The sequence below is a fragment of the Panthera pardus genome, unplaced genomic scaffold, assembly GCF_024362965.1.
Source record: "Panthera pardus isolate Hobbes unplaced genomic scaffold, ASM2436296v1 HiC_scaffold_24, whole genome shotgun sequence".
In the NCBI taxonomy this organism is placed as follows: domain Eukaryota; kingdom Metazoa; phylum Chordata; class Mammalia; order Carnivora; family Felidae; genus Panthera; species Panthera pardus.
This window is the reverse complement of record NW_026526810.1, coordinates 56,838,286-56,865,766: the sequence shown is the minus strand read 5'-3', so window position 1 is coordinate 56,865,766 and position 27,481 is coordinate 56,838,286. Positions and strand designations below refer to the sequence as shown.

The window sequence follows — 27,481 nt, the reverse complement described above, 5'->3', positions numbered from 1 at the left end:
GTGTCCATGTTGTTGCAAATTCCTTTCTTATGGCTAATACTGTGTGTGTGTGTGTGTGTGTGTGTGTGTGTGTGTGTGTGTGTTGTCCCTTCATTGATGAGGTATGGACACTTAGGTTGTTTCCATATCTTGGTTATTGTAAATAATGCTGCAGTAAACGTGGGGTGCAGATATCTTTTTGAGTTAGTGTTTCTGTGTTCTTCAGATAAATACCCAGAAGTAGAGTTGCTGGATCATATGATAGTTCTGTTTTTAATATTTGAGGAACCTTCACACTGTGTTCCATAGCGACTGCAGTAATTTACATTCTCACCAGCAGTGCATGAGGGTTCCTCCCTTTTCAGCACATCCTTGCAAGCACTTGCTCTCTAGTTTTCCTGATGCTAGACATTCTAACAGGTGTTAGTTGGTATCTCAATGTGTTTTGATTTTGCATTTCCTTGATGATGAGTGATAGTGAGCATCTTTTTATGCACCTGTTGGCCATTTGTATGTATTCTGTAGAAAAGTGTGTCTTTAGTTCTTCTCATTTAAAAAAAATTTTTTTTAATGTTTATTTTTGAGAGAGAGAGAGTGAACAAGAGAGGAGCAGAGAGAGAGACAGAATCCAAAGCAGGCTCTAGCTGTCAGCACAGAGCCTGACACGGGGCTTGCACCCACAAACCGTGAGATCATGACCTGAGCTGAAGTCAGACGCTTAACCAACTGAGCCACCCAGGTGTCCCTAGTTCTTCTCATTTTTTAATCAGACTGTGTTGTTGTTACTGAGTTGTAGGCATCCTTTATATAATTTGGATAGCAGCCCTTTATCCAGTTTATGGTTTGCGAAAATTTTCTCCTATTCTGTATGTTGCCTTTTTATTGGATTAATTCATTTGCTTTTGCAAAACCTTTTAAGTTTGATGTAGTCTCATTTGTTGATTTGCTTTTGGTGTTACATCAAAAAAAAAAAAAAAAAAAGTCATTGCCAAGACCAGTGTTGAGGAGCTTCTTCCATATGTTTTCTTTTAGGAGTTTTATAGTTATCAGGTCTTATGTTTAAGTCTTTTATCCATTTTGAGTTAATTTTTGTGAGTGGTGTTAAGATAGGGGTCTAATTTCATTGCTCTTGCATGTACTTGTCCAGTTTTCCCAATGCTATTTGTTGAAGAGATTATCCTTTTCCCCCTTGGGTGCTCTTGGCGCCCTTATCAAATATTAGCTCACCGTATAAGCAACGTTTAATTCTGGGCTCTCTGTTCCACTGGTCTATGTGTCTGTTTTTGTGTCAGTACCATACTGATTTTATTGCTGTAGCATTGAGTATAGTTTGAAATCAGGAAGTATGATACCTCTGCCTTTATTCTTTTGCGGTTCCATACAAATTTTAGGATTTTTTTTCCATTTCTGTGAAGAATGCCATTAGTATTTTAATAGGGATTTCATTGAATCTGTAGATGGCTTTGTGTAGTGTAGACATTTTAACAATTCTTCGGATCATGAACGTGGGATATCTTTCCATTTGTGTCTTCAGTTTCTTTCAGCAGAGTCTTGTTTTCATTGTACAGAATTTTCACTTCCTTGGTTAAATTTATTCCTAAATATTTCATTGCTTCTGGTGTTACTGTGAATAGGACAGTTTTCTTTTTCAGATGTTTCATCCTTAGTGTGTAGAAATGCAGCTGATTTCTTTGTGTTGACTTTGTAGCCTGCAGCTATACCAAAATTGTTGATTAGTTCAAACAGTATTTTGGTTATTTTGGCAATTTTATATATACAGACTCATGTGCAAATATTGACAATTTTACTTCTTCCCTGATTTGGATGCTATTTTTTTTGTCTTGCCTAGCTGCTCTAAGATTTCCAGTGATATGTTGAATAAGAGTGGTGAGAGTAGGCATCCTTGTGTCTTGTTTATGATCTTAGTGAAAAAGCTTTAACTTTTTTCCCCATTCAGTGTAATGTTAGCTGTGGGTTTATCGTTTTGGGCCCTTATGTTGAGGTTTGTTCCTTCTATACCCAGTTTGGTGTTTTGTTTTGTTTTATGATGAAAGGATGTTTGCTGTATTTTGTCAAATGCCTTTTCTGCCTCTACTGAGATGATCATGTGATTTTTATCTTTCATTTTGCTAATGTGATACATTTATTGATTTGCCTATGTTATCTATTTGTATTCAGTGGATAAATCTTAGTTTGGTCATGGTGTATAATCCTTTTTATATGTTCTTGGATTTAGTTTGATATTTTGTTGAGGATGTTTACATCTGTATTTATCAGCAATACTGGTCTGTAGTTTTCTTGTGGTGTCCTAATCTGGCTCTGGTATCAGGGTAATGCTGTTCTCTTAGAATATGTTTGGAAGCATTTCTTCCTCATTTTTGGGGAAGATTGTGAGATGAACATTTGGTAGAATTTGCCAGTGAAGCTGTCTGATCTTGGGGCTTTCTCTGTTGGCTAGGTTTTGATTACTGATGTAATTTCTTTGCCCTTTATTGGTCTGTTTAGATTTTTATTTCTTTCTGATTCAGTCTTGGTAGGTTGTGTGTTTCTAGAAATTTATTTCTAGGTTATCTAATTTGTTGGCTTATAATTTTCATAGTGGTCTCTTATGGTCCGATTTGTGTAGTAACAGTTGCAGTGTCTCCTTTCACATTTTTTTAAATGTATGTATGTATGTTTGTTTTGAGAGAGAGAGCACACAGGGAGGGAGAGAGAGAGAGAGAATCTTAAGAGAGCCCCAACACTGGGCTCGATCTCAAAACCTGAGCTGATATCAAGAGTCGGATGCTTAACCGACTGAGCCACCCAGGTGCTCCTCTTTTTGCATTTCTAATTTTGAGACTTTTTTCTCCTTAGTTTGGCTAAGGGTTTGTCAATTTTATCTTTTCCAAGAACCAGGTTTTAGTTTAGTTGATCCTTTCTATTTTTCTGGACTCTTCTTCCTGCTAATTTTGGGCTTAGTTTGTTCTTTTTCTAATTCTTTTAGGTTGTGTATTTGAGAAATAATTTCTTCATATATGCATTTAACTGTAAAAGCTCTCTCAGAGCTGCTTTTGCTGCAGTCCATAATTTTTAAATTTCCTTTTGGTTTCTTGACTCATTTGTTCAGAAATGTGTTGTCTAGTTTCTAAATATTTATAGATTTTCCAGCTTTCCTCTGGTTGATTTCTAGTTTCAGACCATGTGGTCAGAAAAAAATGGTCTGATTTCAGTCTCCTTAAATTTGCTGAGATTTGTTTTGTGCCTATCATAATACTCTGTCCTAGAAAATGTTCTATGTGCACTTGAGAAGAATCTGTATTCTGCTGTTAGATGTTCTATATGTTAAGTCCGTTTGTTCAAGAATTTGGTTCAATTCCAACGTTTCCTTGTTAATTTTCTGTCTTGGTGACCTGTTTATCATTGACATTGGGGTATTGAAACTCCATGTTATCACTATTTTTGTCTACTTCTCCCTTTAGATATGGTCGTGTTTTAGCGTTGCCATATTGGGTGTATACATATTACTGTTGTGTTATCTTGTTGATGTATCATATCCTTTTATCATTATATGACGACCTTTGTTATGATTTTTGACTTGAAGTCTATTTTCTTTGATAAAAGTGTGGCTATTCCCGCTCTGTTTTGATTTCTGTTTGCGTGGAATATCCTCTTCCATTCCTTTACTTCCAGCTGTTTGGAGCTGAAATGAGTTTCCTTAGGCAGCATAGAATTGGGTCTTATTTTTTAACCATTGAGCCACTCTGTGACTTCTGATTGGTGAAACTAATCCATTTATATTGTAGAGTGATTATTCTTAGGTAAAGACTTACCACTGCCATCTTATTTGCCTTCTGGTTGTTTTATATCTCCATTTTCTCTTCCTCTCTATTTACCTTTGTAAAGTGATTTTTCCGTGGTGATTTGCAGTCTTTTTTTTTAATGTTTTGTGGTGGTCTTTTTTTGCTTTGTGGTTACCATGTGTCTTATGTATAAATCATAAATAAAATGGTCCTTTTTATCTTAAAAAATTTTTAATGTTTTTTTAAAAATTTTTTTAACTTTATTTTTGAGAGACAGAGCGTGAGTGCGGGAAGGGCAGAGAGAGGGAGACACAGAACTGGAAGCAGGCTCCAGGCTCTGAGCTCTGAGCCCAATGCAGGGCTTGAACCCACAAGGCGTGAGATCGTGACCTGAGGTGAGGTCGGACACTTAACCGACTGAGCCACCCAGGCACCCCAATATGTGTTTATTTTTGAGAGAGAGACAGCATGCGAGCAGAGAGGGAGACACAGAATTGAAAGCAGGCTTCAGGCTCTGAGCTGTTAGCACAGAGCCTGACTCAGGACTTGAACTCACGAACCACGAGATTGTGACCTGAGCTGAAGTCACACACTTAACCAACTGAGCCACCCAGGTGCCCCTTGGTCCTTTTTATTGTCTTTTTTTACCTATAAAGGTTCTACTCTTTTATTCCTTCCTTTTTATATTTTTTATGTCACAACTTATCTTTTTTTACTGTGAATTCATTGAGAAATTATAGTAGCTATAGTTCTCTTTAATGCTCCTTTCCTGAGGCCTTTATACTCTAAGAGGTTGAATACACCATTCTAATATAGTCACAGTTTTCTGTTTATTTCTCATCACTGGTGGAGTTTTATGTACTTTCATTTGCTTTTATGTCACTAATTAGCATCTTTTCATTTCAGTTTGGAGAACTACTTTCAGCATTTCTTGCAAGGCAGGTCTCATGGTGGTGAGTTCCTTCACATTTTGTCTGAGAAAGCATTTTACCTTTGTATCTGAAAGGTGAGTTGACTGAAAGGTATTCTTGATGGGCAATTTTTATCTTTTACTACTTTGGCATTCCACTCTCTCATGACCTTAGAGTGTCTGCTGAGAAACCTGATAGCTAATGGGGATCCCTTTGTAGGTTTCTCCTTTTTCTCCAGTCTCTAAGATTCTTTATCACTGACTTCTGACAATTGCTTATAATGTCTTGAATAAGGTCTTTGTACATTAAGGTAATTGAGTGGTCCATTAGCTTCTTGGACTTGTGTTCTCCAATTTCTTCTCCATGTTGAAGAAATTCTCAGCTATTATTTCTCTAAATATGCTCTCTGCTCCCTTTTCCTTCTGGTAGCCCTGTTACAGTTTTCTCATTGTATCTGATAGCTTTTGCAGGGTTTCTTCACTTTTTAGTTCTCTTGCCTCTTCTGAATCATTTCTAAATTCCTATCCTCTAAGTTGTTAGTTTTTGATCTGATTTCCTAAGCTTTCTAGTCTACTGCATTCTTTATCTCATTGAATTCTTTAGCTCTGGAATCTGTTTTTTTTTTAAATTTCAATCTTTGTGGTAATTAACTCCTTCTGTTCATTAGTTTTATTCTTTGGTATATTGAATTAGCTTTCTGAGTTGAATCTCTTCATAACAACTATTCTGAATTCTTGATCAGTTAAGATCCCAATATTCCATGCCTTTGAGTTTGGTTGCTGGAATATACTGTGATTTCTCAGAGTATTCGATGAAACGTGCCTCTGCCATCACATGTGAAGTAGCACACACTTTTCTTGCTGATTTTGTTACAGTTCAACAGACAGGCAGTTAAATCCTTTCTGTTTTTCCTAAGGTGGCCACATGCTGTAGCTCAAGTTTTGGGTTTTTTACCTGAGCTGACTTTGGTGGTGTACTTGGGAGTGTGTGCTAAAGTTGGTGTACACAGTGCTGGAGGGGGTGCCCGTGGCATGAGAGGGGATCCTCCATTGGGGGTGCTCCTGGAGGTCCGTGGGCAAACTTGCTGAAACCCCAAGGGAGGCAGCGGGGAATGCGTTCCTTCAGTGCCAGTTGTTATTCTCGTCTGCCTCTTTTCGTTTCCTCTCTTTCCCCCTAGTCCCGGAGGTCCCTGTTTAGAAATCTGAGCGCTGTTGGAGACAAAGGGGTCCCTCCAAATGCAGCCTGTGCAGCCAGGTGGTTGGTCAGTCACCACTTGTGCTTTCCCTGTCCTCTGTGAGGGAGGATGCCTCCAAACGCCCCCCTGGCTGGCAGGACCTCCATCTTGCTTGCATGTCCACCCTGGTTTGCACTCTCCAGTAGTGCTCTCACCTGATCACGGCAAGACGGGCACGCAGGGTCACCAGTTCCCTTGGATCCAGAGCCCGCTCTGAGGTCCTGGCCACGTAACGCAGTCACTTTTTGTTTGGTTATGAATAACCAGTTTGTTGTAAATAAAGGGGCGAGTGAAAAGGTACAACTCCCGCTGCCATGATGACGTCTCTTGTCTTCGGACTTGGAATCCAGTGTTGTTATATCAGATTGATGACTCCCTCCCCACAAATGTGGGCAATTTCTGGGTGATTTGCATACAATGAGTTGTTTCTCAACAAAAATTAGCTAGCGATGTGCTAGGTAATGTGTCAGACGATAACAGTAATTATTCACAATCTGCAGCAAGTCGTAGAGAATATGGATTCTTGGCCTTGTATTTTAACACAAGAGCAAGTAAGGCGCAGTTTAACAGCTAGTTTAAGAAATGTCTGGGACTAGAATCACAAGTCTTTGTCCCCAAGACCAGAGTTCTTGTGTCTTAAAACATTCTGAGCAAGAGAATACTTTTCATCTAGAAAACCTGGTATTTTTTCATCTGTTCCTCTTAACATTATGTTTTGTTCAAAGCACCCAGAGTTTCACATACATTATCTAACTTGTTTCTTCAAATGTTTCTGTATTTCAGTTTCTAGGAGTCTTTGACAGGGAAGGAACAACACTGAGGACAAGGTAGGGAATTCTGAGGCCCTTTTGGGCAATTTCACTACATAGAATTATTTAAGGAATTCTAGCTACTGGATGTTGATTTTGAGTTTGTACTGATAGGCCTCCAAAAGTGAGTGATAATGTTAGATCTAAGCATCCCTAGTTACCCATCACTGGTAGGAACCTGAGCCACCCCTCACCATGACTCCAAATACTCAATCCTGTCAGCCAATTACTAACATCTTCTTTCTGTTTGAACTGCCTGTTGTCCTTTTACTTATCCTCTTCTTGCACTGTGCCCTTTTCTCTGTAGGGCATCTTATAACTAGGACCTCCTAAGCCTAACCAAAAAAAGGAAGCTCCTGGTACTATAATGGTTACCAGTTTATACATTATATTATATACAGCTGTGTATCTGCCAGATACTGTCTAATGTATTTACAAGATCAAGGTATTACAAGATGTATTTACTTGCTCATTTATATTAAGAGGAAGGCTTACATGCTTTTTTGGGGAGACACTTAGGCAACCGTAAAAGTCCCAAAACATCCTGATGAGTAGGTTAACAAAGACCTCTAGGGGAGGAGGATTTAATTTCATCTAGAAAAAGGGTGTGGTGTCAGCACAGCAGAGCTGACCAGTAGAAACTGGTTTTTCTCAAGGAGGCTGTTGTGAACACACTTTGGGCCTGGCACCAACACTTTAAAATGGTACCTTTCTGGCATATAGGGAGCCCTGTAGGTCTTATTCTACTCATGTAATGTGAGCCAGGGCCTCCACTGGTTTGAAAGACAGGCAGAATCCTTTCTGTTCTTTTGTGGCTCTATCCTACGAGTAATCAACCTGGTCAGCGTCTTCAGCGCTCTTCCCTGGGTTAGCCCCACTTCTCTCGGCATCTGAAAGAAAAGAAAAGGAAGGTACCTGTTCCAGCTCTTGGTAGGTTGGCAGTCTGAGATGACGGAGATCCTCCTTTGATTTTATGAGGGATTCTTTATTCTCCCACTTGACAAAAGCCCGCTTTCTGACCAAGACTGGGCTGGGGCAAGGAGATGTGGGACTAGGAAGCACATACAGAGTATCCTGGGCTGTCTTCCTTGGGGAAGAGAGCACAAAGGGACCACAGGGACGCTCACTGCCAAGCCAAGGCGGGGATTCTGTCTGGGTGGCCTTGTGGGCCACAGTCCTCTTCAGCCGAACAGAAATCTTCTGTGAGGACACTCCCATGAGCATGATGGTCCGATCTTTACTTTCCTCACTGTGTTCCACAGCCTCCCCATTAGGGAATGTGAAAGGTCCCTCCTCAGGTGCTGTAGGAAGATATGTGGCATGTTGGTACTCTAGTCAGAAAAACAGACTCAACTGACAACTTTCTTATTCTAGGCCCAAAGTGGACTCATTTGCAGGCACCCTCTTTAGGGGATAAAGGCTACCAGAGCCACTGGTGCCAGGCTGCATCTACCCAGAGAAACAGGCATTTTTCTATTTGCACAAAGGCTGCCTAGAAGATTTGTTTCTGCAGGTAAGCTCAAGTCCCTGCCTCAGTGCAAGAGAAACGGTCTATGAATATTAAGTAAACATTTCAAAAAAAAAATTTTTTTATTTGAGAGCATATGTGAATGAGGGGGAAGGGGCAGAGAAGAGAGACAATCCTGAGGAGGATCCACTCTTATAGCCCAGGTGATATGGGGCTCGAACTCACCAACCGTGAGATCATGACCTGAGCTGAAATAAAGAGTCCGATGCTTAACCAACAGCCACCCAGGGGTCCCAGTCCATAAATATTTTCTGTGGACCCTGGGATTTGGGAGCTCTCACAGCATTCAAGGTTTGGTCCTATTATAGGAGCAGGTAGGAGTTTTCTTTGGGACCCATTTGTATAGTGGGAATAGCATAGGGAGATACTGGTTGGAAAGGAGAGAGGAATCATTCTGGTTTTCTTCTTCCACCCAACACCCTTGCCCAGGACCCAGCCTGGATAGTGTACAAATCCAACGTGGCTTCTGGACAACAAAAAAATTTCTAATACTAGAAACCTTATAAGGATCCTAGTTTAACTTTCCCCCAGAGGACATAATTTAACACTAAATTTTTACCCAAATAAAGTTCAAAACTGTAATTAACAGAAGTATCAGAATATTTAAATTACTGTATTTATCCTAAAGTAACAACCCTATATTTTTTGGAGGAGCGTTTTGGATGATATTTTGTGTCTCCATCTTTTAATCTTTTCTTTAATAGGCCCCAGACCTTCATGCTGCTCTCTGCCACCTTTCTCCCACCAAAATTTGTATTTTATGTGACAGAATTGCGGTCCCTAAAGATGTTTAACTCTGAAAATGTGTCTTCCACAATGGTGTCTGTGGTGGTTTCTATTAAGAATGGGAAGGGCAAAGGTCATCTTTCCTCCCCGAAAACTTTACTCTTCCCACTTCAGTTTCCAAGAGGAATGTTCTCAGTGTCTGCTTACCATGGAGCAGGTCTTTGGCTCCCAGTGAGCAAAGGCTGGATGTTGGCCCTCCAGGGGTACTGTTCTCGGTTATTGCTGCTGGGTTCTTGGCTCGCTTCTTGCACTCAAACACAACCAGATCTTTGCATTGTTTGTGGCAGTTCATCCCGCAGTCTGTGGACAAGACAGCCTAGTCAGGAAGGCTTTGGCTTTCTTTTCCAGAGTCTCAAAACCACACTCACGCAGGGCTGTCTTGTCACACATGCCTGTCCTAGTCTGGAGCTAGGACACCTGCTATTCCTAATGAACCTAGTAGTCGTATTTGGTCAACTCTGGATCTTACCATCTTGCTGTAGCCCTTATCATGAGTCTCAAGCAGCATCCACTGTCTTGGAGACAAGTCATGTCCTAGTCATCCTGCATATACTGCCTACCTTAAGGAGACCCCCTAAAGGCTCCCAGCTCTTACTCTTTCTTCCTTGCAGTAAACGTCTCCTGTCCACTCCTGAATTTTTCTAGTCATAAGGAAGGACAATTAGGCCCTGAGGTATCTACTGATAAAAGGAAAACTGGCAAGGCCCTTTGGTAATCACTTCCATTCCCAAAGTGCCTTTCTTTAGGGACCCACCTTTTCATGACCATATGAAAGCCTCTCCTACCAGCGATCTCTGTTTCCAGAACAACCCACACAGAGAAAGGACCTTGCAAGGGGAAGCTTTGTAACTGGTCACCCAGGCATTCCTGTTCTCTTTGGTGGCAGTCACTCTCAGTGGGTGCTCTAGGGAAGCCAGTTTGGGGATGAGGCTGTAAGCTGCACTGAGAAGTGGATTCAAAGGACAACTACTATGGGTAAAAAATGCTTTATTAGGAGAGCCTCAAAGACCAGAAAAAGCAAGACAATCCACAAAACTGAGCCTTACCTTTACATCGGTATCCTTGTTTGATCACTCCCCAGAGCTATGAGACAAGATAGGAGACAGTTAGAGCACACTATACATCCTTCGTCGATCTGGTATTAGGCGAGACATTGATACCCATTCTTTATTTTCCCTCATTGTGCTCTCTTCCTCAAGAAAGGAAAGCCTTATCTCCTGTCTTAACCCTCCTGAGTTTAAACTGCAAACACGAAGATTTTGTGATCACAGTCTCATGCTCTCAAGAAGCTCAGTAGTGTGGACTTATGGCCTAGGCTGCCTTTTTTTTAAATTTTAATGTTTATTTCTGAAGGAAAGAGAGACAGAGCATGAGTGGGGGAAGAGCAGAGAGAGGGAAACACAGAATCCGAAGCAGGCTCTGAGCTGTCAGCACCGAGCCCTATGAGGGGCTCAAACTCACAAACTGTGAGATCATGACCTGAGCCGATGTCAAACGCTTAACAGCCTGAGCTACACAGGCACCTCTATGGTCTAGGCCTTCTTGAGGCTTGAAGTAGATGAATCAAAGAACAAACAGGTTTCTCAGAACGCCAAACTAAAGAAAAAGTATACAGAATTCTGGGGTCAGGGATTAGGTTGGACAGGGCTGGGACAGAGGAGGGCCAGAGCTACATGGCTTCCTAACAGCAGTTCCTTTTGAAGGCAGAAGAGCAGGGATGTCTCCTATTTTTTTTTTTTTTCTAACACTGGAAACAGCATCTGAATATAATTACTTAAAAAGTATGTCCCATATTCAACATTTCCTTACCATTTGTCCCAAGCCTCATGCACCAGAGGTAAAAACAATATCCGGAAGAAATGGTAACATTAAATTCAAGTTAACCATGCATCAAACCATTTGAGAACAAGGTTATTAGAGCTTAGGCTCTAAGCAGGCATAGTTGATAAGGGTTATGAGGTCTGCGCCTGGCCTAAAATTCATTCATACCGTCTCATACCCCTCTTCAAGTTCGACCTGAAGCACTCTAGGAACAACTTACAAATCCAGCACAGTTGTCACAGAAAGTAGGTTTCAGGTAGGTGGTCTCTTGGAAGTTGTGAGGAAAGCCCAGGCCCAGCTTGGAGTAGATGGAGCTGGCTCTCATGAAGTAGGCCGTTATCTCCTCTCTGCTGATGAGGCCTTCCCTGCCAGCGAGCGACAGACCAGGTGTGAGTAGGGTCTGAGGTAGCGAGACTGGCTTCTAGCCTTAGAAACTCACCTTTTTTGTTTTACTTTTTAATTTTTTTTTTAAGTTGATTTATTTGAACAATCTCTATACCACACGTGGGGGCGCGAACTCACTACCTCAAGGTCAGGAGCTGCACATGCTCCACCGACTGAGCCAGCCAGGCACCCCTCACTTTTGTTTCTATCCTTGCGTGGCAGTACAGCACATAGGACTGAGGATTACTTCCATGAGCCCTCTTAAATAGCGATACATGGACAGCATGTAATAAAGAGGTGACGTGGTAGTATTCACTTCTACAGCGGTGTTATCTGGCCAAAGTAGGTTTTCCTAGCAAATTGAAAGACTTGAAAAAAGAAATGGAAACTGCGTATAGGGAGAGAAATACCTTATGCTGCGGTTTGCCTTTAGACAGTACATGACATATAACTGGAACCCACCAGCCATACCTTTGATTTCACACAGAAAACCAAGAGAGCTTCTGTCAACTTCAGAAAAATAGGCAAGGTATTAATAAATAGTTGTTTCTCATAATCTGTAGCCAGAAGGAAGACTAAAGTTTTTCTTGTTTCTTGTTGACTAAACTGGCAGGTTTATGAAATTTTCAGTTCTGAGGCATTTAACACAGATGTGTTTTTTATTGTCCGTTGTGATCTGAACCAAAACCAGACAGGCATTCATGTGATGCTTGCTCCCTTAGCACCAGGAGCCTCATATTCCATACACAGACCCTCACCTGTCTTTGTCCATCACACAGAAGGAAAAGGGGAAACTGGCGGCAATCTTCTCAAACTCTTCCTGAGAAATGTATCCATCCTGGTCATGATCATAGTTCTTGAAGACCGACTGTGAAAAAAGGAGTTTCTCTGGTGATTACCAAAGCGAAACCGATCGTTTCTCCCTTTAGCCAAATAACAAAAGGTTGAGCATCTGATAAAAGCCTCTCCTCAGCCTGAATGAGAGGACACGGTTCCCTCAGGTCCATTAGTGTACCAATCGTGCCGTCTGCCCGGTGCCTACGTGCTCCTAGCTCACTGCACAGGGGTGTCCCCTCTGCTCTGCCCCCCTTCCATTGCTTCTGTGAACAGCCCAGCTGTAAGTGCTCCCTGCCCTGTAGTCCTCTACTAATTATTCTGGCATGTACTGGCTCCCACTTTTCTGTTATGCTGGATTGGTCCATAAGGATGAATGTAGACACACCCTCTCCTCAGCAGTTAACTGTGAAGAGAATCAGGAGGGCCAAATTTGCAGTATTAGATTCTCCTTATTATCCTCATTTCTACTCAAACCCTTCTACCACCTCTCTGCCCCCAAATCCACGGCTATGCTCTCCTGCTTGGTCTCTAAGAGGAGACACACCCCCCGGCAACAGGAGGTCAAAGCGTGGTGGCAAAACGTAACCTATGAACTGTCCTGCAGGCACAATATGAGGTGTGCGCGAGGAACAAGTGTCAGGTTTCCCACCTTTGCGTGTCTGCCACCGTGTCCCCCCAGGCCGCATACAGAACTATGCCAGTTTGTATGTGCCTTGCTTCCGTCTGCCGGAGCACAGCTGTACTTACATCCACCATCCTCTGGACGTGTTTGCTTATGGTCTTTGGGTCAGGTTTGGGAGATACTCCAGAAGCCCAGTCCACTACTACTGGGGGCTTTGAAGGTGTTAGTGGCTGAAATGAAATATTCAGAGAAATCCCTGTGACTATAAAGCACTACAACCAGCAGCAACTTCCTTTCCCACTACCTGATGGCTGCATCTATGGACAGCCCTCAACTATGTGCCAGGGCCAGGAGCTGAGAGCCGGTAGAACTGAAATCTTGAGCTGTAATCCTGGCTAATAACAACTGTTGTGCTTCATAGCTGACAAAATGCTCCTCACGTATATTATCTCCATCTACAGATAATTTAAACTTACCCATTAGACTTTCTGTCAAACTGTCAGCAAGGCTGGATCATTTAAATTTTCTCTCTGTTCTCTACTTACTGGTTAATAAAGATGTGGATGAGGAGAAAAACAGCTAAAAGGCAGGATAACACAAGGAAAAAAGCCTGAGGCCTGGACAAGCGGAGATGGAATCCATTCCTAAATATTTGAGACTTGACCCAAATGGGGGAAGGTACCCTTTCCATGGAAATGCCTCTAACACCCTGAAAGTGGAACCTGCCAAGTATTTTCAGTGAACAGCTTTCATTAGAGTAGGAGCTAGAACTTGATCTTTTCGGTTGTACAGACAGTATCATGTAGCCACCTGAACAGACAAATTGCATTTCTTATGTGTGGATAACTCTCTCCCCTGAGTACTATCTGGGGACTGGGCAGCTTCCCTGGAGACTGCAGGGGAATTCTGGTCCTTCACAAGGAAAACTGAAATTTTCACCTGCCTGTACGGGAGGTGGGGCGAGACAACCTGTGTAGATCCTTCCGTGCAGCACCAGGACTGCACTGTTGTGAGGACTTGTCAGCACAAGAGGTCAAAAGACCCAGGAGACTGTCCTTTCTGACCCAGATGAATACAGGATGATCTCTAAGGCTTTACTAACTAGTATATACTTATCATCAAAAAATCAGAGAAGAGAAACGAATGATGTGAGGATACTTTATAATAGGAAGGAGATGTCACTATGGCCCGTGACACCATCTCCCTCCTCAGTAAACCACTGACTGACTGCACCTGTCATTTGGATGTGCTTAGGGCATATATTTACAGTTCCTGTATTAGTCTCATCCCTTCAAGTAGACTGCAGGCTCTTTCTGGCCAAGAATTACTTGTACATATGGTGAAGTTTTCTCTGTGCCTAGCACAAGGTTGGGCAAAGTGGAAACACAGTACTTATCACATAAAGATTTGTTCCTTAAGATGATGACCTCGATGAGCAACTTGTAAAGCACCTGTTACATGCAGCAATCTTAGCATAAAAATATGAACAACTCACTGGGGCTTTGTGGTTCCTTGGTTCCCGGGCATAGGACAGCTCATAGATTTCATCTTCAGTGTAGTAGAGATCTAAGGACAACTGCAGATGAAAGCAGAACAGGGTTAACTGCTAGGATGTTGTTTGCCTTTCCCAGGGTTGATGGGTTTCTTTCTTGGTACCTCCTCCTCCTGTTGTTTATTTACTCTTCTAGGCTCTTTGTTTTTAAAATTCGCAAAGCTTAGAGGGCGTAACACTTGGTACTGCAACAAGGCAAACATTAGCTCCTTCTTATTAAAATGTTTTAAATTTTGGAGAAGTTTCAAGATGTCCTCTTTTAAGATCTGATTTAATATTAAGCCTGTATCTAGAGCTTAGGCAAAAGGCCCTATGTGGTCAGATGGTCCACACCTCACTTGTTCTCTACAACAATCCAGTTTAAATGACAACAGGTATTATAAAATGATATTAAGACTTAATCAATTTCATATAACTAATCTTGTTTGTAACCTAGAGTCTACGGATGGCTTCAAGAGGTCCAGAACTCGTGTCTATTTTTCTGGGAAGTTCATGGTTTTCATCACATGATTTGTGATCCAAGAAAGTTAAGATTTGGTACATCTTTTTAACAGACAATGTCTAAGGCCAAGGCCTGCCAGAGTCATCTGGCCACTTAGCAAAAGGGCTAACATTAGACCCCAGCTGGCTGTGAATCCTGGGGCTCTATCAGAATCATGATGTGAGGGAGGAAGAGGCTGTAACAGTTACTCCATTCTACAAAAATACAGATAAAAAGTTGTATAATTTTGGAACTGAGAAGTTATAAGTTATCCCAGAGAGTAATCTCTGATTTACAGAGGAGAAAACAGATTTAGAGTTACATGCCCACAGTCACACAGTGGTGAGCTACAGAATCATGGTTCTGGAAGGGAGTTTATCTGACCACACAAGTAGGCTCCTGCACCACCACATGTGTTCACCTATTCTTGACTCGAATGCCTCCATTTTGTTTGCTTTTTTTACTCACTGCCTTACCCTTTTGTAACTGAGAATACACTATCTCTCTTACGAAGCTTTGTATCCTAATTTGTTATCAGCTTCCTTCCTCCCAGAAAGTTGAGGAATGCTTTTGTAGCTGGGGGCAAGAAACAATTCTAGGATTCTGGAGGGCATACTGCTCAGGAGCATAACCTCTGGAGTCCTACCACCTGGGTGTGAACCCAGGTTCTGCTGCTTACTCACGTGTGGTCCTCTGACACGTCATATCCTTATGCCTCAGTATCCATGTCCAAACAACAGAGATGATGGTAGTACCTACTCCATTGTGTTTCATGAGAATGAACTGAGCTAATACTTGGTAAGGCGCAGAGAGTGGTGTGTGGCATACAGACAGCCCTCAGTAATTGCGTCCCGTGTGAGCCTCACCGTCAGCAGGTGCACCAAGTCCTTGTTGGCTTCCAAGGGTGGGGCCACCTCTTGCAGCTGGACCAGTTCGTTGATATGATTATAAAGAGCCAGCAGCTTGTGGACGTTCACCTTCCCATCCTCCAGGTAATCGGGCATGGCCTCGTACAGGGAGATGAGGTCCTTGAGGTGCACCCCCAGGATGGGGATCTTGAACTGGGTGCACTCCCCATAGGCTCGCCGGTAGTTGTCATAGTTTCTACAGGAGGACAGGAGCTCGGTCATCTCCCCCAGAACCTACAAAACAGAAGAGACCCATTCACAGGTGCCCACCAGGCAGGGTGTACTGTCCGCAGAGGCCACCTTGTTTCCTCTCAACCTCTCCCACTATTTCACCCCATCCCTAATTTGTCAGGCAGGAGGTGATGCGCTAAAAGCTACAGACTGTGACTCCCAGATTAAAAAACGTCTAGCTGATTTCAAATGTCAGAGTGTATTTACACACACAAAGTATGCTTTACTTGATTGTACTATATAACTGGGAAATTTTAAGTGAGGTCTTATTTTTATACTGAAATTTAAACATAAAAATAAAAACCTGAGATAAAAATGAAAACGGTCCAAGAATATACAGCAGAGAGTAAGTGTCCCCCTGACCTCTGTCCCCACGCCATGCAGTTCCCCTCCCTAGTATCCTCTGAATGCTTCCAGAGACGTGTGGAATGTGATGTTGGAAGTGCTGACCGTCGCAGGCATGGGGAACAGCTGGGAGCTTCAGTGGTCTATTGCGCGTTTGTCTGACTTACGCTGCCCTCTGTGGGCCTTCTCTCAGCGGTTCTCAGAACAGGCCTACGTCAAGGAAGCAGGTGACGTTCCACTCACAGACTGAAATCCTGAACCAGAGACTGAACCAATAGACCAATTTCCAGCAGAAGGCATGTGACAAGGTGAGGCTGAGGCCCTGGGGAGCTCTTCATTAGGGCTTCCGGCCCAGGAAAGGGCAGGTCTGTACAGCATAAAAAGGGAGCAGCCACCTCTGGTGTTCTTGTCAAATACGCCTGGTTCAAGGTGGCAGTCTGCAGAACCCCAATCCCCATGCACGATGGCTGGCTTCCTCACAGGCAAAGATGGGAAGTAAAGACCACTAATTATGTTACAGCACAAAATATTTTAAACACTGCTGGTAATTCCTTTAATAAAATTGTGGCCTAAGAAGTACCATTTCTCCTCAGTGAAGAATTTGAGGTTTGAAGTTAGCCTCCCCCATTCACAATGAGCTGGCACGACAGCCTCTTCCTGACCTCTGAGCCAACAGTGCTCACATGATGAGAGACTAGCAGCAAAAATGAGATAGTTTTGTTCTCCTTAGAAGGTGAAATAAACTACTAGGGGATGAGGGGATACTTGATTTAAGTCTGGCTGCAGACCACCCTGAGGGTCAAGCAGCTACAGACAAGAAAGCACTGCTGTGGAGGGACCCAAGGCTAAGAGGAGCAAGGTGTATCTTGTAAGTGAAACAGCACAAGAGCAGATTAATCTCCATGACTGTCTCCCTCTGTGACTTCTGAGACATGAAGAACCTTTTCAGTGGTTCCACCGAGTTCTGGCAGAACTAGTAGGGAATTGGGAGGTGGGGGTGGGGTGAGAGCAGGGATGATGAATCTGAGACTCCCCAGAAGGAGGCTGAAGACCCGGGAAAAACGGGGCAATGAGACACAGGCATGTCTCCCTAAGAAGAGTCTCTGTCCATGCAGTTTGGGAGGCCTGGGGTTGAGGTTAGTAAGGGGGTCCTCTCCCACAAGATGGAAATGCTCAAAAGAGCAGTTAATCTGGTCCACACCAGAGCTGCGTTCTTGTCTCCAGTGCGTCTTAGTGGCTTGTATTCATCACAACAGCCCTATGCTATAAAGAGCTAACGTCTATTCTGTAACATCTAAAGAATGTAGAAAAGTGCATAGGACATTTAAGAAAAATACTCCTCAACAAAACACTATCTATTACAAAGTGGCACCTGAAAAGGTCATTTTCAACTATCCAGAATGTCATTCTCCATGGGATTTGAATAGGTAGGTTTCAAATGTGTTGCTCGCTGTACACGTCTCACATGCAAACTGAACTACAGTCAACTGAAGCACTATTTAGGAAAACATTTTGGAACAAGTTGCTGGAGGAAGAGAGTCAGTATTAAAGACGGTGACTCCGAATATTCACAGGCGTGGAGAGAGACACACATTCTTTCAACTGATCAGTTGGAACGTGTAGTAACGCTGAGCCCAGACTGAATCAGAGTGACTCTCAGACCTGGGTCGTTCCCATCCTATGGGTTTTCTTGGGGTTTGCCTCCTTGGCAGTTTGCCTAATTGACAAAGGGTGATGTGCTCCGGAAAGGCTCTCTGGGTTGCCTCTTAAGGGGGAAATGTTGATGCTCGTCCCGGGAATGGTACTAAGGAGCCCCAGAGAAGCCAGTAGCACTGACCTTATTGATTTCATGTGGGACGTGCGAACTTGTCTCCTTGAGCCTGGAGATTGAGCTGTGACACAGCCCACCTATCACAGCCATCAATGTATTGAAGTTCTGTAGCTGGTGGAGCTTCTGTGACACAAAAGAGATGAGAGTAGTCAATATACATATCAGTTACATGCCTCTCAATTCTGCAAGTCTTCCTAATACCAAAGCCTAGCAATGAGGTGTTGCAGTTGTCGGACCACTTTCCCCCTTAGGCTTAATTTCAGACCAAAGGTCCCAAATTTAGCGCAGTGTCACATCTTCCTTTGTTGCACTGGATCTGCGGACCATCCTCTACATCAGTGGTTTCTAAGAACCGCCCAAAGTACTTGTTTAACCCAAAGATTTCTGGATCCAAGCACAGCTATTTGGATTCCTGGGATCTACGGCTGACCTTAGGGATAAACATTTAGGTAATATCAGAGTAGGTGGGCCATGTACTGACTTTGAGAAGCACTGGTCTTGACCACCTAGAGCTAATATTTTATATCCTTGATCCTAAATAACCAGACTTGTATTTTTAAGGACAAAGACTGTATTTTCTGTGCAATGTCAGTGTCTATGCAAGACAGTAACTGGGAAAGGAGGTAGAATCTCGGGAATTTCAATTATGTGTTCGTACTACCTTGTTTTCCTCTTATCAAATGCTTAAACTCTGCCTTCAGACATTAAACGCAGCCATTCGACACGATATGGGCTCAAAGACCTAAGAACTGAGGTGGTCCAGCTCCAGGAAATCCTGGAAAATTTCCCTTTGCTGTGTGGGCCAGACTGGGGGCAACGATACAGGCTGGTAAGCATCTTCTGAAATCAGATGTTAAAAGATCTAAACAGATCTAAAACTGTATCCTGATCCCTGAGATAGTATGTATGGTCCTCACCATACTGCCCTTATGTGGGAAAGAGACAATTATCATATCTAAATCTGGGAACAGTTCAAGGCACATAAACTCCACCATGCTTTAGGAGAGGAAAGCAGCCCTAATTGATAGACTAGGTTGGAGGAAAGAGGGGATACTTTAGCTCATTGCCCAAGCCAAAATTCTTAACTCTAATCACTCACCTGAGCCACCTGGATGAACTTGATGAAGACTTCTGCCCGGAGCTGCGGGGTGGGGCGGCTGAGAACCATCAGCTGTACCCACTGGGAGATGCCGTTACACAGGGCAATGGACCGCTCCATGGTGGGGTTCTCCTTCACGCAACTGTTCACAAGGTAATTCTGATAATCGGAGAACTGGGGAAAAAGAAATCCATCAGGACTGCCTCTGGTATTCTGGGAGATCCGAGGGGCACATCACCTCTGCTCAGTTGATTCTATGGGACAGGGGAGCTCTCGTCTTCTCCTTGCATGTCTTCCACTTGGCTGATGAGAATGGTGGGAAGGAAATGTTTCTTATTCTACCCACAGCATGGCCTCTCTCCATCAAAAGTCATCAGGCATAAGTGGATGTGTACACACACTAGTTAACCCAAATACTGTATTTGAGTAGCTACTGATTGTGTCCCTTCTAAATTCTAAAGAATATAGAACAGAAATCTCAGTATAGACAGTCCCTGCCTAGAATGGTTTGATTTAGGATTTTTTTTTTTTTTTATTGTACAATGTTGCAAAAGCCATATGCATTCGCAAGAAACCATACTTTGAATTTTGAATCTGGACCTTTTCCCAGACTAGCCATATGCAGTACAAAACTTGTGATGCTGGGCAGCGAGCTGCAGCTCCCAGGCAGCCGTGTGATCAGGAGGGTAAACAACTGATCTGCTTACAACCATCTGTACTCATAACCAGTGTTTTCTACTTTCAGTATTCAATAAACTACAGCAGATATTCAACATTTTATTACAAATAGGCTTTGCATCAGATTTTGCCCAAGTGTAGGCTAATGTAAGTGTTCCAAGTACATTTAAGGTAGGCTAGGCCGAGCTATGATGCTGACAGCTTAGATGTATTACATGCATTTCGAGGTAACGATATTTTCAACTTGAGTAAGATCTGTACTAGTTCCAACTCTGTTGCTGAAATTAAGGGGACGAGCAGATAATCCTCTCACAAAAATCTTTTTCTCTCTCCCCTGCACCCCCAACTGTTTCTTAACTTAAAAATGGGATAATAGCGGTGCCTGGTGGCTCAGTTGGTTGAGCGTCTGACTTCGGCTCAGGTCATGATCTCACAGTTTGTGAGTGTGAGCCCTGCATTACACTCTCTGCTGTCAGCACAGAGCCTGCTTCGGATCCTCTCCCTCTCTCTCTGCCCCTTCCCTGCTCATGCTCTCATTCCCTCTCAAAAATAAACAACCATCTTAAAAAGATGGGAGAATAAAATCTGGCCTATCCAGGTCATGGAATTGTTAATGAACACAACAATGTGTGAAAGCTCTTTACCTTTTCAGAGCGCTGCACACGTGAGGTGCTACTGACAGGGTAATTATTAACCTCATGCTGAAACAAACCTGTTTGGATTTCCTTCAACTCACCAGCTCAGGCAGAGGCCACATGAGTGGGGTACATGAAACCTGCTTAGCTATTACAACATAGTGACCACAGTTTTCCAAGTGGACAAAGGTACTATGGCTGACGGTGAACAGCTTATGTGAAACTGGAAATGTGTCAGGAGATCGCTGTCTAAGCAATGATTGCAGCTATCTTGTCCCTATCGCAAACCATCCTCTGTTCAGATAGTATGACCACGAGGGACGAGTCGTCTACTCTGCTCTAGCAGGCCTGTGGAAGCTTTTGGTGCGGTTTCCCAGGGATGTTGAGCTCTCTGCTTCTGAACTCCCCTTTGAAATCAGATGTGACACGGTTTAGCCAGGAGAACATTGGGTGCAAGTGATGGGGCTTTTGAGGGAAAGATATAAGCCAGTGAATGATGTGCCGCGTTGCCTTTCCAATGGCACAGAGATGGCAGAAATTCGTGTCAAGATGAAGCCTCCTACTTCTGGGTCCCTGAGTGACTGGGATCCGCAGAGGCCCTGCTGACCCACGTTAGCCTTCTACTGTCAGTAAAAAATAAACTTGCCTTGTTAAACCACTGAGATTGGGCGGGGTGCGGGTGGGGGGGTTGTTACTTCAGTAGACGAACCGTAGTCCTGCCTGACTTGTAAGCAATACACTGATGAGAAAAACTCATAACCTAAACCAAATACATGCAAATTAGCTGAGCCCCATTTTGCTGTGCTGTGATTGCTGATGGGTGGAAAAATAAGAGCAGACCAAAAGTACTCAAGATGGACACATAAGTTGGGGCACCCAGGTGGCTCAGTCAGTTAAGCGTCTGACTCTCGGTTTTGGCTCAGGTCATGATATCAGGGTTTGTGAGTTTGAGTCCCGCACAGTGCTCTGCGCTGAGAGCTGTGGGGCCTGCGTAGGATTCTCTCTCTCTCTCTGCCCTTCCCCCATGGGCTCCCCCTCCCCCTTTCTAAATCAATCAATCAATCCATGAAAGAACAAAAGAGGGACACATAAGCAATCTTACTGGTTCTGAGACAAAGTTCCCATGACTCATTCCAGTGAATACATTCATATACCCTTCTCTCTATAACACTGAATCCACTTGTTTTTAAATATAAGTAGTACTGTCATAAGTACTATAATAAGCAAGAAGTAGCAAATGACACTCAGTTCATAGCAGAGAGAAATTTCCCTCCACCTCTATGTTGGAGGGACACTACTGTTTGGGAAAACTGCTTAGAACTGTGTAGGTAAAACAAAATACCCCAAGTCCTCTTCTGTGAAGGCATCATGCCACCCCGAAGAAATAAAAATTTAAACTGATGTTTTCATTTGCAAATAGAATGTGGTCCCAACTCGGGCAGAGCACTAGCTCAGAGTCCTAGTTCAACAGCAGTTTCTTCCGCCTCTGCCCGTCTGAGCACTGACGTCGTGCAGACATCCCAGAGGCCTGCTGGAGCCACCGCGCCAGCTGGGGCCTGGCACAGCTCAGATTCCCCGTGTGATAAATGGCTCTTTTCAGTGTCCCTCCCTGTGACACGGGAGGCACTGCCAAATAGAAACTCCCCGGGAGGAGCTTCCCAGTCAGGGCCTGTGGTTCTGTCGGGGTGGGGGGTGGGGGTTGGTTTGCCAGTGAATCAGTGCTTGGAGGCTTGTCTCCACATGGGAGTTGGGGGGCTGGCTGAATGGCCGCTCGGCTGTGTGTAAACGGGACGATGTCAACAGCATGGGAGAAAAGATGAAATAACTCTGTAACCTGGTTTGTAGTTCTCCTTCCAGACACAAGCAGGCTCAATAAGTTGGCGCTGAGTGACAAAGAGTCATGCGGCCGCAGCCCTGGTCTGACTAACAGGCCGAGTGACCTTGTTTAGGCCACTTTCTGAGCAGCCCGTCCCCTCATCTGGGGAACACAGGTCATTCTAAGAAACGCATCCGGCAACTAGGTAGTCTGTATTTTTAGAGCAAAGTTGAAGACTGTCTTTTGGCAGGGGTGGACACAGAGTGGACGACAGGTGTCATTTCTCAGGAAAGCATACTGGCCAGCGAGGGTCTGTTGGCATCTGACATGCCGACAAGTTCTCTTGTACAGAACCAGCATTCTTTGGTATCACATAGGGAGTTTTAAGGAGCAAGGTTTGGGTCAGCATGGTTTATCTCTAGAATCATGGGTGACTGCTGGGCCCTGTCAGCACTCTGTCAAGAACTCGGCTATATTCTGGGCTAGAAAATTAGTATATACTTTATTTCAGGATTTCCCAGAGCTATTCAAAGCCTATCCTAGAATCAAACTCTGTAAGGACATATCCTCATTTTTTTTTTTGAAGGAAAATTTAAAGTGGTATCCACTTATTATCCCACAAATAGTTGCACGGGTTTTTTTTTGTATGGATATACAAGCTTTACAGCATACACAATTATCCTATATAATGTCCCACTGCTGTAAGTATAGTTCAGATAAACATATTTCCATGCAAAAAAAAAATAAAAATAAAAAAATAAAAAAAATAAAAATCTGGAAGCCTAATGGTTATCAAGGGTAAGGTGTGTGTGTGCGTGTGCGTGTGTATACTTGTCTATGTATGCGTGCAGGGTGTCACCTGTGCCCACAGAACTGTCACCTGAGTGAGTGGTGGGATGGCATGGAGGACAGGAGTTGAGGAACACAGCGGAGAAACAAAGAAATTTCTAGTGTACTCGTTTTCCAGACTCTACAAAGTCTGATGGGAAAGCCTGAGCTTTGGAGGGGTGGAGGGACTCCAGGGTTAGATGGCAGATGAGCTGCTGAATTGCTCTGCTTATTTTCTGAAACAGCACAGGGAAGTTTTCCTCCCGCCCCTTGGGTACATACGGATATCCTCCGGAAGGACTTGAACTCAAGGTACGTGAGGTGCTCGGATAACTCTTCTGGTTCCAGGTGGTCAAAGAGCAGGGAGACTTTACGCTTCTTGCTGGTGTTCGATTTTATCCTTTGAGTCAGTTTCCTGGACCAGTCACGGGCATTGCTTTTGGGGGCAAACATGAAAGGGAGAAGATGGGGAAAAAGAGTAAGTCAGAATTATTTTTTAATTCAAGTAAATCTACAAGAATATACAAAGCACCGTTAGCGAACTGTCTTCGACCAAAACAAAGCATTAATACTTTTCTCAAATCAACTTTTTTTTCTAGGGCATCAACAAGGAAAGCCTTGCTTGTTTTCAACAAACCTTCTGAACATGTCAAGGGGAACTGGGTAGAATGTGTCTACTTTAAGGCCGTGGGAAAGACAGTCTCGGGCATTGGTCACAGTTTCCTGGCCTTTCATCCTTGCTTTCCTTTGTGCCCTGGCATGTCTGCTGTCTCCATGCCCTCCATGTATCCCTTCGTTCTCCTGATGGTGATGGGGACTCTCTCTTTGGGTTGGAGATCTCAGCTTTGGTGCCAGGAGAGCGCAGAGAACCACAGAGATGAGAAGCTGTGCTTCAGGGAATCGTGCACAAATGTGTGGTCACTCTGAGCAGACTTGTGGCATTTCCCTCAGATATTCCCAGCCACTGCAATGACCAAGGAAGCCTACCTAACCCTAGAGTGCCCCCCCAATCCCTACATTTTCTTGTAATTCTTATAATTTCTTATAATCGATCGGTGTGTTTCAATTTCCCTAAGTTAGCAGAAGGAAGCAGCCATATTTTGAGAGGCAGCAGGGTGAACATCTGTGTTTCCCAAACTGGTATTTAGGAGCACTCTGTCTCTTGACAAAGGGTTCTGTGCTCAAATGAGTCTGGGAAATGCTACAGATTCTGTAGCCCCGTTGGCTAATGAACACTTTACAGGGTGAGATGTGCTGCAAAAGGGAAGCTTCACTCACTACCTCTCAAGCAGATCTAGTCAGGCACTATCCTACTGACTACTTCCCAAAGAACTTACTGTGGGAAATCCTGGTAGAAAAAAGCCAGCTAGGTACATACTGGGACGAAGACACTGGGGTGTGAGAACTGCCCTGTGCCCCAGGTTCTATAACTTTAAAAAGAGAACACTGTTACTTTGAAATTTTATTTTATATTAAAAAATTTTGTTTTTAAGTTTTTTAAAAATTTATTTATTTTTGAGAGAGAGAGTGTGTGAGTGGGGCAGGGGCAGAGAGGGAGACAGAGGGTCTGAAGCAGTCTCTGCACTGACAGCACAGAGCCCAGCGTGGGGCTCGAACCCAGGAACTGTGAGATCATGACCTGAGCCGAAGTCTGACACTTAACCGACTGAGCCACCAAGGCACCACTCTTTGAAATTTTATCTTTCAAGTTGTAAATTCTAAGCAGAGAAGTACAGAGAATCCAAACTGGCATACAGAAAAATATTTGGGGCTGTGAAATGTGATTCTGAAGTCATTTCTGTGTGGCTATGGGACAGCACATTGCCAGGGCTGTCACAGTCCTGCTTCGGCTCTGCCACTAACTGTGTGACCCCAAATGACCTTGCCAAGCCTCCATTTCCTGGGGTGTTGGATGAAATGATCTCCAGAATATGCTTCAATCCTAGAAGTCTATATTCCAGGGATGTGTATTATTCCAAAACAAAGTGGCCATACTGAGAAAACCTTAGCACGCAGTGTGTGTGTGCATGGTCCTCTCCCTGACTTAGGAAAGGCTCTCCTGCTTCCAGAGTGGGCCAGTCTCATAGATAGGAAATCCAAGGTATGATATGAAATATTCCTGTGAGCCTTCCCATCTCTGCAAGTCTAAGCGTCTGTCGTGGACACCCATACAGGTTAGAAACCCTCAATGCATTTTTGCACCGCCCCTTCCTCACTGACAAGGGCCCACACCTGAGGCATGTGCTGCTGAGGAAGCTTAGGCAGGTGCTTTCAGTTTCTCAGGACCTGGGTGCATTTTAGTCAGTACCTTGCTACCTGATTTCTTTTCCACTGGGACTTTTTTTTTCTTCTGCTCTTGGATATTAGTCACTTATATAGCTTTATCTGCTTTCCTATTAAATGTCAGTCTTTTCACTTTTCAGCCGATCAGATGCAATCTGAGCCTGTGTGAGGGGCTTCTCCGAGTGGGCCAAGAACAGCTGTCAGAGGCAGCACAGAAGGGGAGGTGGTTTGGAAAGGCGAGCCCGAACCCGGACACTCACATCTGGGTCGTGTCAATCAGACGGCGGTGTAGCTCCTCCCCATTGGCCTTCACCAGTTCCTGGAACTCCTCCATGGTGTGTGTCAAGCTGGCATCCATTTTAAACATGATCCAGAATTCTGTTATCCAGTACCTAAAAGGTGGGAGTTAAAAAAAAAACAAAAAACAACAATCCAAAACTGCAGCCGAGGACTCGTGCTTTGGTGGGTTCTTCCCCATGAAGAGGAATGAGGAAGACACAGAGGCTGGCCTGTCCTTCTACATGCCTGGGAACACAGAATATATATTCTATATACAGAATATGAGGGGGTGGGGGATGGGAAGAAAACCACCTGCTGGCAGTCCTCTGCCCCTGCACACCGGCATGCTGTGATAGGAGGGGCGAATCATAACAGAAAAAGCCATGACAAAGATTTAGGCACAAGCATGTGTATCACAGATAATTAGAAGGAGCACAGCTACAGACAGACCAAATGTCCAAAGACAGGGTAGTGCACATGTAAGTTACACTCTATCAGATCTCACAATATTATATGGCCATTAAAAATACTGTCTACAAAAAGTTTTTAATGACAGAAGAAGATTCCTATGATATGAAGTCAAGTGAAAAATATAGGACACAAAATTCTATATGTATTTTGATCTCAGCTATGTTAAAAAAAATCTGCTTAGAAAAAGGACAGAGGAAATATCCCAAAATGTGGGGTGGGATATGAATAACTATTACTAAAGTTACCCTCTCTTCTGTATTTTCAAAATGCTCTAATATGACCTGTGTTACTTTTATAATTAGGAATAAAAATGAAAAAGAGAAGAGATCCTTCCTTATCTCTGTATCTCTCCCTACTGCCATTTGATATCAAAATGCTATCAGACTGAAGAAAAGGCTGGTATGAAATAGTAAAGCTCAGCCATGCTAGAAAAACACTGCTCCAATAAGGGATCTCCAGCACGCAGCACTGCCCTTTCCAGTCTCCCAGAGGTGATGTATGGACAGGACAGGATAGGTGGGGAGCACAAGGAAAAAACTAACACCCCTTGCTTCAGTCTTTCATTTCCGCCCGCTCCACAAGTCCGAACTGCACCCACAAACATTACCTTACAAAATAGCAGATCTTCAGGCAAAGCCCTGGCGAATTCTTTGCCAAGGCATCCTTATAGGTAGGGCTGTGGTTAAGGGAAATAAAAGCCTCTGTTACAGAAACCAAACAACTTCTTATCTGTGGAAGTATTTGCTAAAACTACCCCCCTCCCAGATGTTTTCTTCTCTTTCTGGCCATAGGATAAAAACCAACTTGATGTGTGCAGCTGTCTGCATATTATCACCTTGGAAGGGTGACAGTGGTGACCTTCCATGTAGCCCACACTGAAATGGCTTGTGGAAAGAAGGAGAAGTCCTTTGCAGAAGGAAAAGTGGGAAGCCAACAGCATGGAAAGGTCCCAGCACAAGTGGCCTCTATGAAGTGAAGGGGCAAAAGGCCTCCTGCCCATGCCCAAGAGATGAGGACTCCCACTGAAACAACTTAAAAAGAGGAGCCCCTCTCTTTTAAAGTGATTCCAGTAATGGATAAACAATTTGTGCTCTAAGTTAGAAGGGGAATGAATATTCAGATATATTGTCATGATAATTAAAAGCAGTAATGTGAAAAATGGTAACATATGCGCCTAAGGGGCTCAGTAGATGGACCTCGTAAGTTGTGATGGCAAGTCAGACAAAGCCATGTGAACAATCCAAAATACAATCATTGATCATGTTTAAGGATCCATGGCATTCGGAATATTCCATGAGAAGGGTGCCATCCTAAGAATATCAAAGAATAGTAAGATCCCATTAAGTTTGCA

General features: G+C 43.5%; 1 protein-coding gene across 2 annotated transcripts in view; it reads right to left on the bottom strand.

The window, feature by feature from the left end:
- The window catches only part of RASGRP1 (RAS guanyl releasing protein 1), a 79,984-nt gene that overhangs the window by 3,421 nt on the left and 49,082 nt on the right, over positions 1-27,481 (bottom strand). For both annotated transcript variants that reach the window (XM_053889205.1, XM_019442609.2), the window contains exons 4-16: positions 26,738-26,800; positions 25,641-25,772; positions 23,380-23,533; positions 19,141-19,314; positions 18,048-18,164; positions 15,593-15,868; positions 14,189-14,269; positions 12,819-12,923; positions 11,993-12,102; positions 11,071-11,215; positions 10,076-10,112; positions 9,177-9,329; positions 7,631-8,016 (exon numbers count right to left, since the gene is read on the bottom strand). In XM_053889205.1, coding sequence (XP_053745180.1) covers positions 7,631-8,016; positions 9,177-9,329; positions 10,076-10,112; positions 11,071-11,215; positions 11,993-12,102; positions 12,819-12,923; positions 14,189-14,269; positions 15,593-15,868; positions 18,048-18,164; positions 19,141-19,314; positions 23,380-23,533; positions 25,641-25,772; positions 26,738-26,800 — 1,933 coding nt within the window. The remainder of the gene's footprint in view (positions 1-7,630; positions 8,017-9,176; positions 9,330-10,075; positions 10,113-11,070; positions 11,216-11,992; positions 12,103-12,818; positions 12,924-14,188; positions 14,270-15,592; positions 15,869-18,047; positions 18,165-19,140; positions 19,315-23,379; positions 23,534-25,640; positions 25,773-26,737; positions 26,801-27,481) is intronic.